General features: G+C 46.3%; 1 protein-coding gene across 1 annotated transcript in view; it reads left to right on the top strand.

Annotated features, from left to right (window-relative positions):
- Positions 1-1098: 1098 nt before the first annotated feature.
- Positions 1099-13508, top strand: part of LOC144103464 (calcium-activated chloride channel regulator 3A-1-like) — a 57202-nt gene continuing 44792 nt past the window's right edge. Inside the window, exons 1-5 of the mRNA XM_077636174.1 lie at positions 1099-1167; positions 6075-6372; positions 8072-8178; positions 9741-9914; positions 10949-11076. Of these exons, the coding sequence (XP_077492300.1) occupies positions 6234-6372; positions 8072-8178; positions 9741-9914; positions 10949-11076 (548 nt within the window). The 5' untranslated portion in view covers positions 1099-1167; positions 6075-6233. The remainder of the gene's footprint in view (positions 1168-6074; positions 6373-8071; positions 8179-9740; positions 9915-10948; positions 11077-13508) is intronic.

The following is a 13508-nucleotide window of genomic DNA, read 5'->3' on the forward strand; positions in this document are numbered from 1 at the left end:
AAACCTGGAAGTCTAGGTTTACTATACGGAAAGGAAGTTGCAAAGAAGGAAACAGTAAGGTTAAGATCTTTCGTACTGGTTTTTATTATGTCATGTATTCTGTTTCGCATTCATTGTACTTACAAGGACTACCACGTCAGAATCTGCGGTCTAGGATTGTAACGTTAGGGAGCTACATTAAGAGTCGTGTATGATTTTTTTATTGCAGTTGACAGTGATTTATAAAGCAAATCAGCGTCGGAAATCAGTTGCCATGGAAGCTTGCAGCGGCAAACCGGAATCCACCTTTTGGATACTGAGCTGACAGCAATAACACTGCAGGCGTCGACAAGATTGTACGCAGACGATTATGAAAGAATGTTGGCGTTAGCTTCAAAAACCTGTATATTTGCCTGTGAGATGCCTAGTGGCTGAAATTTAAGGAAAAAAATTTCTGGGCCTGTCCATAGGTTGCTAAAATTCATAGCTGTAATAGACAGGCTTTACTTAAGTTAGCGGAAGCCGGTCATTTACTCTGTCCATCCGACGGGTTCTTTTGCAAAACGTACTTACACTAATTCTCATGTGCAAGGTAAGAACCTGGTAAATAAAGTTTGCAACCGAATCAGTTACCCTTATTCCCCCAGAGAAAAGAACAATTCTACGGATGTAATTTATAACGGTCGGATAATGCGGGTGTTCTGACGGTGGCAATAATGTGGACTTCTCGGGACATTCACACTTTCGCCAGTTAAGTGTTTTCATCCACAGCTTTGCTGCAAGCTACGCCTAGGAAGCGATGAACACAGAGACTGGAAACTAAACTTCGATTCTTCGCTCGGAGCGCCAGTTCTAGTATTGAACACCAAAGAACATAATTCCTCGCACCTGTCCAGAACAAACCCAGAATTCTGGACTCTCGTTTTTTGATCTTACAACATTGTTACACAGTTCTGACCAGACAGCTGCGGTCGTTTCACATTTAAATATTTCTTTTCAGGGTTTCCCAGGCCCACTGTTGGTGACATCACAATGAGCGGGATGTTCGTGTTTACCGCCGTTCTGCTGCTTTTCTTAAGCACTGGCGCGTCAGTGCAACTCGATACGTCGGATGGAGGCTACACGGAACTGCGGGTATCCATCAGCAACAGCGTTACTCCTGACGAGTCAATTTTTGGTAACATCAAAGTAAGCAGCTTTGATTTTCTCTCCCCCCCTTCCCATGGCATGTCGGAGCTTTTTTTTTTTTTACGGCTCATTAGTTTTGGCATCGCTCTAAACAGCGATCAGAATAAGTGCCGTGTGCCGGTAAAAGGCAGAATTTATATTCAGAGGGGCCTCAGATGAAGACGATGAAGTGGTTTTACGCGAGAACACCATCCCTCACACGCGGAGTTAGTAATGATCCCAAAACCAGGCAAAAATTTGCTGCTCGAAAATCTCAGACCGATATTCCTTACATCGTGCCTAGGCAAACTATATGAAAGGATAATAACAAGACATCTTCAAGACCTTATGGAAGACAACGAGCTATACCGCCACAGCATGTTTGGCTTTAAAGCAAATTATCAACATAAGACGTGCTACTCCAAATCGGAGACGAGGTTTTCACTAACGTCGCGACACGAGGCGAGCACGTAATGATTAAGCAAGACATTAAAGGGCGTTCGACAACGTCAATCATGAAGGAACACTAACGGGCCTAAACAACTTTGATTGCGGCAAGAAAATATGCTGGTATGTCACGGCATTTCTATCAAACCTAACAGCAACGATAGGAATCGGTGAAATTCACTCCGAGCGTTTCCACACGCCCAAAAAAGAAACGCCGCAGGGATCAGTAATCTCCCCCATCCTCTTCAACATCTCGATGATTGCCTTAGCAAAGCAGTTGCAAAACATAGAAGGCATACTGCGCGCAATATATGCCGACCACATCACAGTGTTGGTCAAAGAGGGCTCTCTCGGTGAGAAAGAGGGAAAGCTACAGGAAGCAGCCGCATGCGTAGAGAACTATGTCAGAGATATAAGCCTTGCCTGCTCAACAGAAAAGTCAGAACTCTTAAGAATCTGGAGAAGCAGACAAAAGTCACAAAGTACCGGATGAGGAGGAACTCAGGATAAACGTCTAACTAGAAGAAAAACCAATACCGTAAAAAACGGTGATTGGAATACAAGGAATGTCGACCCAATCCAACCAAAGATGCACACACGCCCTAAACTTCATCAAAGCTTCTGCGATGCCAGTGGCCCGCATGATAACTAGGGTCTCTAGAAGGAGGCAAGGCATGCGGCAAGTTGACACTTTATTATTCGTAAGCAGCCTCGTAGTAAGCAAAATAACATAAAGGCTCCCATACTACAACTGTACTGAGGGAGAAATGATTCAATCAGACACAAGAATAAGGAAAGCATATTAGACAGCACTCCACCTACCGCAAGCAACCTCAACGTAAAGATTCCTAGCCGTGGGTTTGCGCAACACTTTTGAAGAGCTGAGAGAAGCCCAACATGCGGCGCAGATACGAAGGCTAAAACAAACCGAAGCGGGGATAGCGCTCCAAAATAGATGCGGCTACGAGGGCGCTCTACAAGAAAAAAAAAACAGCGAATACCTGACGAATATCGCAACACACTCAGGATAGTCCCGATACCGAAAACATGGATCCGAACCTGCATAAAGGACTCAAACAAGCTATGTCAATTTATGTTCAGCAAATCCTAGGCGAAACAGAAAACACTCTGCACACAGACTCGGCTGAGTACAAGAGAGATACTCGAGAAACAAGAAACAGGATGGTTCTCCTCAGTTTCTTCCTAGTTTACCGCAATTTCGTGGAGATATTGTTTTCGTTTTGGTGACGATGATGGAAGTGAACTGTTTCGGACCTCCTGTGGAACCCCGTGGGTCAGCCGCTGCTGACGAGAGGATGCGTCACGGCCTCAAGACTGATTCAAGCAGCCAGGACACTGCGTTGTGCTCTGTTGTTGGCGATGACTCGTAACCTGACAACGGTTTCAACCGAGTCCTTAGCAAGAAGGCAAAACTGAGACTGCGCTAAGGTGAGGACTCTTCGGTGTCGAGTAAGTCTCTAATCACCCCGAAACGAGTAAAATCGGCAAATACTGTGTGCCAGAGACCCCCACCGACAATATTAACCAAATCAACAGGCAAGCCACGTTTAGGTTCCTAGAGGCTCGGTCCCGGGGTCAATCAAAGACGGGAGGGTGAATCGTTATGGGAATGCTGTTGCCATTGATGTCACGGACCGTATCATGCTTGATAGTTTGAGCATCATCAAAATGGTCGGCGGCATCAGTGTCCATTCATGGCATGTCCTCCAGGGCAGCTGCGCTACGGCAGGCACCATTTTCGACGTCGACATTGCCATTGTCAAGATCGCTGAATTCGGGCCTGGGCAGTGTTGCTACAAAACCAACGTGAACTCGGATGCTTCATCGGGATGAAACGCAGCTGTGACGTCTGGCGTTCACGGAAGGAGCGGTAGCAGTGGCGGCGTCAGGTGGCCGAGTCTGTCCTCTGGTCGCCGGACGGAGTAGTGCTTGCAACGGTCACAGTGGGCATCTCGACGGAGTTCCCGCGTTTCGGACCACCGGCTGGGGATTTCATGGTCGTTAATGCACCTGCTGGAAAAGATCTTGACATTCCTTTTCCACCGTGACACCGAACCCGCTACAATGCTGAAGATCGCACCGCAGTGTTCGATCTTTGTACCTGTCCACCTGCTGGGAATCGGCCTGCCATTCTTTTCTCACGAAGGCAGTGACCTTGTAGCTGTGGTGACAACGACACGACAGTGATCGAGGACTTTGTTTTCAACTTCCTATCGACCGAGCTGCGAGAAAGCCATCAGCACCGCCACCTGCCCCGGGCGGCACCACCAGTGTCTTCATCTGTTCACTTAGTAAGGTGTGGGTGCGGGCTAGTTGATGGAATTAGGTTAGGAGAATGATGTCCAATCAATTGAACCGATGTAAGACGAAAAGCGCGAAAAAAAAACAGACGCAAAAAAAGACAAAGAGTTGGAAGCTAGCGCTTGTCCTTAGTTTTTTTCTGCGTCCGTGTGTTCTTTTCCCGCTTTTCGTCTTACATCTGTTCACTTGATTGGAGATCATTTTCCTAACCTTATTCCACAGTCAGGGATCTGGGTAATGCTAAGTCTGTTTAACAGGTCTGGTTAGTTATCGACACACCCCTTTCTCGACTGTAAATATATAAAAATACCCTAGGTACAGTTTGTTCTTAACGGAATCCGACATCGTCCTTCGGAGCCGGGACGTGCGGAAATGAACGAGTCAGAGCGCGCAAGGACCCCTCCGTCAACGACACTGGCGGAAGGGGTGGGATTGAAGCGCAGCCGCCAACACCATATGCGACTAACCTTCAAATTTTATTTCGAGGAGCTACTGATTTCGGGTTACAATTGCAACCTCATATCCTTGGGGAGACAATGTGCATCACGTTGACTTTCCAAGGGGACTGCATTCCAATGTGCCCACTGCATTCTCCTTTATTTTTCATTCTTTTATGGTCGTACAATGTTTTTAACATTCTCAGACAAGCGGGCAGGGCAAATGTTGTTCTTTAGTCCAACCTAACCTCTGTGTTCTCAGCCACACTGAGGCGACGCTTGCCTGGCGGAAGTCCAAAAGACAGCCATTTGCCGCGGCGCTCATTACTGAGCCTCAAAAGAGCGAGCGACACAAGAAATGGCAAGACACGATTCCACACCCAGAGGGGACGCAGCCAAGTTGCGGCGAAGTCGTCAATCTCGTAAAAGGTCTTCTAGAAGTGTAGTGGCCATTGAGAAGGATGGTCGAAGAATTCGTGCAACTTGTCCTCGCCCTCTGCATACCTCCCTAAACAACGGGGGCCATGTGAGTAGTGGCGCAGGAACGGTTGTCGCAGACGGGTCTTGGCCATCTCTGACGGAGCTACCCACGCCCACCGTGAACGAACAGGTATTGCGCATTTTAAGTACCTAGTCTATCGCTAATCAAGCACAAGGATGAACTCTGGTCCAAGGTCGGGACCGGCAGGTTATTTGGCTGTCGCTCCCGAAATAGTGCACACCCTTAGTGATGAAACAGTCGTACGCACCCAGTGGGCTGAGCCTGCTGTTGTTTGAACCCTAGCCCAGGCACCAGTGCAAGTTGGACACGTGCAAGTAATTGCAAAGCTGAGGACTTTCGTCAACACCATGCGTGCGCTGCTTTACAGCGTTCACACGATAGCTGCACAAAAGGCAATACGGGTTTGGATATGCTCAATGTAGTCGCTGCAGCTCTACAGTAGCTGGCACAATGTAGCCTCCAGCCTCATCGTTCCGACAAGTCGGGATATATCACTTTGTCCTCCACATCATAAACCGCAACAGCAAGCAGCCTCTCTTCCCGGTGGAACATCTGCGCTGCGTTACGGCGCAGTGCTGAGCAATGAAAGACGGTGGACGTGTTTTATTGAGGTCGAAGCGCTCGACAACCCTCATGGTGTGCAGGCTACGATTGCGGCAGCCTGTGACTTTCAGTGCATGTGTCATTGCTGGATGTTCTTGCTACGGAACGCATTTTTTTACTTTATCTTGTCCTTTTATGCCCCCTTCATCCCTTTCCCCCATTGCAGAGTAGTCAACTGGAACACCCTTGCAATTAACCTCCCTGCGCTTCCTCTATCATTCCTTTCTCTCTCACAGAGAAGCGTTCTACTGTCATTCTGGTATTTAAGTTCTAGCGCGCATTTTTAGTCAGGAAGCTCTCCGTTATTGAAATGTCCTCAGTTCTTTTTGCTCCTTTGAATTCAGCCTCCCGATGTCAACGTGACCAGCAGGTTGTCGCGTCCTTAAGAATAATGGTCGATGTAATATGCGTTACAAGCCAGGCAACCTAGGTTCAAAAGCGAGTGATAGATACAAAAAGGAACAAAGATAAGGCTTAAGCAGAGGCAGGTGCACATGCCTAGCCCCAATAAAGTGAAACACGCTAACAGGCTTTATGATTAGCAACAGCGGACAACCTAAAGTTGAATTTCTTGCGGCGCAATGAGTACAGATAGTGCGAACGATTAAAATGTGCAGGCGCTGTTCCGATCGTCAACAGAGTTTCTTCACAAGGCTACAAATGGACGAGTGTACTTCAAACACGTCATCATCGAGGTTCCCAAGACGTGGCCAAAGAGAAATAGCTCCTGGGCACCGTCGTCCAACGCCTCCGAAAAGAGCGACGTACTTATCGACATGCCCACGCCGCCGTACGACGACAGGCCGTTCACAACACAGGTGAAGCCGTGCGGCGAGCAGGGGGAGTTCATCCACCTCACTCCCGGATTTCTGGCCACACTTACCAACTCTACGGCTAAGAGGTTTATTAACCCAGGTAAATGAAGTTGTTTTCTACACGATAATTTCGCTTTAAGTTCTTTACGGCGATAGCTTTTATTACCGAGGAAGACCAACGGAAGCACGTATGTTCGCCTTCGCTGCATCCGTTGCTTGCGAAAGGAACAGGTTTGAGGAAGGAAGAGTAAAAACTACGTTGCCATGGTAGTAGGGAGAAAAAGGAGAGTCTGCAGAGAAAACAATAAGGCAAGAGCAGAATATGCTCCTACGGATGTGGCAAGGAGGCATTTAGAACAGATGGCAAATGTGGCTATATTAGGGGTCGTTCCTATCCCCCTAATTCCCTTGGTAAGAGGGATAGGGAAAAGTGGGGCGCCAGTACACGTGCGCAGAGTGCACCCCCCCCCCCCCCCCAAGAGCACTAACCCAGAGTCCGCCTACTGCCTAGGTTGAGTGTTCAGCGCATGCGTAATGGCGCCCCTCTATTTCCCTTCTTCCATTAACTATCCCTATATTCTAAAGCTCCCTACAACCTAGAGAACGTCGGGATTTTAGGGACACGAGGATGGATAAAGGTTCGCGCATTGTGCGCGTCTGCCTTTGTCGCGTTGGCCTTGGCCAGCCTGCAGCTCTGCTGACAGGCGGCGAGTCGCCGATGCGATTCTCGTGGCGCGCTCTTGTGTTCATGTAGTCGGGCAGAGTAGGAAGCTGCTGCCGGGATACAGCCGTCATGCCGCCGGAACGAGTGCTACACTGCGAGGAACAGTTCGCTCGCAAACGGGCTGAAAAAAAAAAAGAAGCGCTGGGCGGAGTAAACAGAGCAGCATGAAACGGTGAATTGATGCGCGGAGCGATGCGGCGAAAGGAACGGTGAAGTTGCCGAGACAGATTGCGACGCGCCACTCAAACTAAGGCACAACGGAAAGTAGCTGGAAAGCACGACGGCTGCTGCAGCGGGTGCAATGCCCCACCGTGAAATATTTCGAATAGTGCTACAGGATGTGTGCTATGAGAGTGTGCAGCACAGCCTGCAGGCCAACAGGTGTCTCTTTTTCTCTCCAGAGTACGGCAAGGAAGCGATAATTTTTCTCATAACGAAAATTTGGTAAATATTGTCTTATATAAGGGGACATGATTAACCACAGCTGATTACTGGCCGTGCTAATTAATGGCGCCACGGGTATCTGTGACGCATGCGCACACATTGCGTAATGACAGAAACTCTCCAGGGACTGCCGCCCCACTCGCAGCCGCTTGCCTCGTTCATCAATTGCCACCAGGATTGCGCGCGCGCCTATCGGACTGCAGGGCAGAACTTCCTCCGGGCCAACGCTGGCTTTTCGCACCAAGAGACAATGACGACGCTGTTTGTACGCATGCGCAGCTCCCGTGGCCGCGCAGCACGTAGGCACCAGGGGCGGGTGAACCGACAGTTTCGCCGGTGTAGTAGTATTAAGTGCCTAATGTAAAATAAAAACAAAAATGAAGGTAAGAGGTTTTTTTTTAACACCGGAATCTACCATCACTACGGCGGCGGCACCTGAGCTGCGGCAGCGGAAATAAATGATAGCGGGCCGTTTGAATAAATGAAATGAAAGAGGTGACACCACCATTAGTTGAGGTTCGGCCCTGTGTTATGCTCTATTGTGGTACCAAGGCTACCCGCGGCACAGACAGCGGGATACTAAAGACATTTCTCGCTTAAAAGTGCGCTTAATAAAGACACACCTTCCCAGAGTACGTGTTCGTGCACGAGTGGGCCCACTTCAGGTACGGCGTGTTCGACGACTACGGCAGCCTCAACGACAGCAGATACCCCCTGACCTTCTGCTACAACAACACGGTGAGCCACACGGAAAACATTGCACGACACGAGAAACGATGGGAGGCATGCACAGTTTCTGGCAGAGAGTTGTAAAAAAAAACACATTACAAGGAGATATCCAGAGCATCTAGAAAATAACAATACATATACAAGGAGACTGCGCGGTCTACCAAGAGTTGAAATCGAAATCCCAATGTTCTGTGACGTACTGCGTTCCTTAATTCTTGAATGACGGCTAAAATTGCCCGCACCTAGCAGGCAGGAGACCACCATATTTCTCCGCGGCTTGACTTAGGCGTTTTATGCATGGGAAGAGCATAGGTACATAGTGTATGTTCACGATTTCTTTTGTGAAGGACGAAGTTAATTCCTAAGGGTTGGATCTACGTTTCGGTTCTCGAATGGCGCCTTCATTATTACGAACCTTGAATGTTACGAACCGAACCAGACAAACTTTAGTTAAAGAAGATCGCGTTCACAACAACTATAGAGCCCTTGAGTCTCAGCCTAAACTTTTAGTAGCCAACGCTTAGACCTTGCAAACACCGGCTGCATGTAAGAGGTCGTAGTGCGGCTGGAATTTAAGCACTCGATGGCACATATGATAATGTGGGCGTGCTGGTTTCGTCGGTTGGCACAACCATCGCTTCGTGTTTCTGATCACAAGCCAGGGATAAGTTTTAACGCCGTAAATAAAACCCAAAGACGCTTAGAGAAGTGCTGTCTAACAAAAGCTTTAGAGCTCTTTAGCGTTTCTATAGCATATACAGGAGCATTAGTCGTTCGCTTGAAGCACCGCAATCTGTATTAGCGGATCAAGAGGTTTGCAAGAGTTTCAAGGGCACCGGGGCGTCGGGGCTCGTGGCCGCCACTCAAAGAGCAAGAATGTTTGCGTCGATAGCTGCCTATAATGACTCAGTTTGAGTGCTTCTAGCACCCTTTAACAGCAACAGTGATGAAAAGGGCACTTGGCCAGTTTTATTGCTACGTTTTCTCGAGACGTGAGTCGGGGGAAAAAGCTGGTGACATGAAGCAAAGCATAATGCCCTGACAAAGGGAGTTCGAATCTAGTCTATGGAATGCAAATATAGTCTATATGAAAAGAATCGTTTCTAATCCCTCTTAGCTTTAACACTAGCAGCAGCACAGGGAGTATTCAGGTTACTGCTGTTCATAATGATGATGGCAGTGCAGCTGGCAAGCTCGAAGTGGGGTCGTTGATAACGGCCACGAAAACAGTTCACGGATGTTTAGTCGATGCGAAGAACGAGTTCGGTTGTCAGTCAGATCAGTAAAATTTAATAGCCTATATTGCATAGCCATAAACGCTAAATATCAACTGTGTGGGTTGAATACAATCTAATGAAAATAAACCCTCCCAACAATCGAGAGTTTAGCGAATTCTTTGGCCATGGACAAGTTCTAACGAAATCGGTATCAGCAGAGCTACATTATTTGTTGATGGCTAATAAGGGGAATAGCAAAAAAAACACAACACCAATGTTTTTATTTGCATTGCAAAGTTGACGTACCAGATGTGCTCATCACTTCGTATATGTGCGCGCGAATTATTTTCTCAGGTACGGCTGAACGCCTGCTCGAGCCGGATTTTCTTCAGCCCAAGAACCGCAGAAGGAAAACTGTGCGCAATCAACAAAAAGTGCCGCTTACATCGCAACTGCAAAGTCATCATCAAGCAGATGGAACATGACCCCGTCCAGTCTTCCATCATGTTCATGCCCTACGTCGCCAATGTAAGAAGTATTCTCATACTCTGGTGACGAAGTGCGGCATCACCCGGACGGTTTGAAGGGGCTGAGAGTTAACAAAAGCTGGTTTAGTGTGTGAAGCAGAGCAAGCCAGGGGCCAGCGGCTAAGAGGCTAAGGGTTAACCATTTAATAAAACTATTCGCACGGCTAGTTGGTGATGACTTTTTCTTTTCTTGAAATTAAACATCACTGCATTTTTAGACGAATACACCGCGGCCGTCCTGTGATGCCTTTATGTGTATTCGTCTAAATATGCAGCGCTGGTTACTTTCAAGAAAAGGGTGAATATGATGTCAAAATATACATATCGTACCAGGCGGTAGGTCTGTTATTTTTCTTGCATTTATTCGTGATTGAACTGCAGTTTGTGGCAGGCAACCTGTATTTATGACAGTGGACTGAACTCCCGCCCGAATTCATATTTTAGTGATATTAGTGAAGCCCAAGGCGCCGGAATGCGTTATCAGTCATAAAATTCGCCTATTGTCTCGAGGGATGGGACGCCTCCGTACGGAGGACTTCCCAAAGGCTGGAAGGAAAGTAAGACGTGCTAAAAACTAAAAGTGCTGCAGATGAGGACAAAGAAAAAAATGTTTCTTACCAGACAGGAAGTGACCTCAGCACGACGAAAATTGTGGCACTTCCGGTAAAGGCACCAAAAGCTGCTTACTCATAATGGAATTAGGTGTCTGTTTGTACTTTCTTATTGTTGGCGTGCCAGTGATACAAAATACTGTATCAATTCCTGAGGGAGTCTGGCCTGCCTGATAAATTGTGAATATGCCACACGCACCTCCTCAGCCTCTTGCTCTTTTACATGTTATCCTACCTACTTTTCTTTCCGTCATTGTCTTTATCTCTCGGCGATTATCGCTTTCCACTGTTAAATAATTAAGGTTCAAATCCGCTGCCCGTGTCCTCGAGGCCATAAAGTTCTACCTGCTCCTCCTCCTCCTCCTATCCTTTGAAACATCGCACCCCACGCTGCTGTGCATCAACGCATTCTCCGCCGTTGCAGGTTAGCCAGTTCAGGGACAGCCGGAAAGGACCCTGCCCCCACATCCCGTACGCCCCGAACAAGCAGAACGAGTACTGCGATCAACGCTCGACTTGGGATGTTATCAGCAAACACGAGGACTTCAAGAAGTGAGTGGGGTAGTCCTAGCAGCTGCAGCTTATAAGTAATATCATTGGGACTTGTCGCAGTAGTGAACTGTCTGAATAATAGCAATAATATCCTCATCTGCTTCCAACATTTCCACCGTGATTCAGAAGGAGCCATGATGGGTCTGCATAAGCACTGCGCACCTCAGCGCAGCTATTGTGGAAGGTGCCAAGGCTAGTTGTAAAATTTAGAAACGTGTTGACGGGTACAGATACTTCAGTATTGGCCTTTACGCACTGTTTCGTTCCAGCGACGTTATTCCTATAAAATAGAAAAACTTATTTATAATGTTTATATCTTTTCTTAAATTAAAATCAATGCTTTATAATGTTTATATCTTCTTTGGGATTAAAATCAATGGTTTTAATAATAAATGTCACCCAGGTGTAAAAACTATCTGAACACAAGTTTCAGAGCTTTAAACAAGTTCAAATAGACTGAGAAATGTTTAAATCACAGCATCACCTAGAGGAGAAAAAAAGTTTCCAAATTCATTCGGGCATAAATTACCGCATGGCTTGTTTCCCAATGGAATAAATTTTAGTGCGCTTTGGGTTTAAAGACTTATTGAGCTGGCTTTGACGCCAGTTCGCTATGTTGTCAAAGAATCTTCTTGAGCTTTTAATGGTTTTTCATGATTTAATAGCTTTTAATACCTATTTAAATTTAATATCTTTAATAGCTTTTAATATTTTATATAGTGTGCGACGAAATAGATTCGGAATATTTTTTTTCTTTTGCACTGTCTAGTTTGTGGTCGAGATATACCTACATGCTTTGGTGTACAAAAGCCAATAACTGGAGTAAACGACCAAGCATCCTAAAAACATGGTAGGGAGAGTAGGGTTATTTCTAAACTACTGCGGTGACAACTTGCCATGTAAGACATTCGTGGCGATTCGAAAACGAAACGAATGAAGGGAGACACGGGGACTCGTGGCCGGAACAGCGCAAGTTCACATCCTGTTGACAGTCAGCAAGTAAGCTGATTAACAAAACAAAGCTTTAGTGTAAAACAGCCTCAGGGGAAGACAAGGCTGTTAAATTGCACTCCTAGTGTGTAACTGACTAACATAAACAATTGAAAAATATATGAGCGCAAAGATTCGCACAAAGATCCCCAGGTGGTTGAAATTATTCCGGAGCCCTCCACTAGGGCACCTCTTTCTTCCTTTCTTCTCTCAGTCCCACTTTTATCCCTTTCCTTACGGCGGCGCAGTATGGTTGGGAGCCAAGATGTAAGAGAGATCCTGCGCTATTTCCTTTCCTTAAAAACAAATATTCAATTTTTCAAGACATACGGACTCGTGACCGAAGCAGTGCAAGTTCAGACAATGTTGAGAATCAGCAAGTATGCTGATTAACAAAACAAATCTGGAATAAACAGCCTCATGGGAAGACAAGACTGTTAAACTGCGCTCCTATAGTCGGATACAATGTAAGTCTGCAGTGAAGCTACGCCTCTTCTCTTGACTTCTCTTGTCACCTTAACAAGAAGCTAGTCTGGAGAAAAAACTTGTTTTAGAATTTTGACATTTGGCTTGTTTAATAAAGTCAAACATTAAAAAGATGATTTCGTTTAATTTTTTTGACTGGCTGGCGAGTGATACAGTACGCCGCAGACCGAGCTCAGTGTTAAAAACTGCAGGATTTTTAAAGTTGTATCCTGCTATAGTGTGCAACTAACAAAAAAGAATTCGAAGAGTATATGAGCGCATAGTTAAACAACGCTGGAAGATACTTACACCACTAATTTAGTGCCTTCACCAGGACTGCTCGTCTGGAGACATTTGGCTGAAGCAAGGAACATCGAAACAAGTTTAACATTGCTAGTCTGGGACCTTAAATAGCATTAACAGCAATTCCGTCCTGATTGATCCTCAGTAAAAATCGCTTTCGTTCCTCTCTCTTGAATTTTGATATTTATCTTGTTGCGAAAGACGTGTCTATTGGTAAAAAAATTCTTTTAAAATTTTCCTGACTATGACGTCTGCGCGGCAAAGGACTCCATGAACACAGTTTTAAAAGGATTTTGGAATGAATCACGATGTAAGTGAGCCCAATGGTATTCGCACCCATCCAACTCTGTCGATGAACCGCGGTTTACGTACCAATATTGTGGTATGTCTACAACTTTTGGGCCTTGTTTAGCTTTCTTTATGTGAATAGCATGCTTGGCTTTTGAACGCGTTGATTGGTGCAAAGATACATACCAAACTCCACGCGTCCTCACTGTCATTTTTGAGCTCATGACTTCATCATTAAAAAGTGTTACAGTTTAAACCTGTAGCTAAAGCGAGCATACGTGCGAAAGCGCGTGTTTAGCCTGGTTGGCTCAAGGTTTTGCTTTGTTGGGTCGTCGGCACACCCGACGTCGATAATAGATTCTGGTTGAGCTCTGCTCAGGGTTATA

The sequence above is a fragment of the Amblyomma americanum genome, chromosome 9 (assembly GCF_052857255.1).
Source record: "Amblyomma americanum isolate KBUSLIRL-KWMA chromosome 9, ASM5285725v1, whole genome shotgun sequence".
Taxonomy (NCBI): domain Eukaryota; kingdom Metazoa; phylum Arthropoda; class Arachnida; order Ixodida; family Ixodidae; genus Amblyomma; species Amblyomma americanum.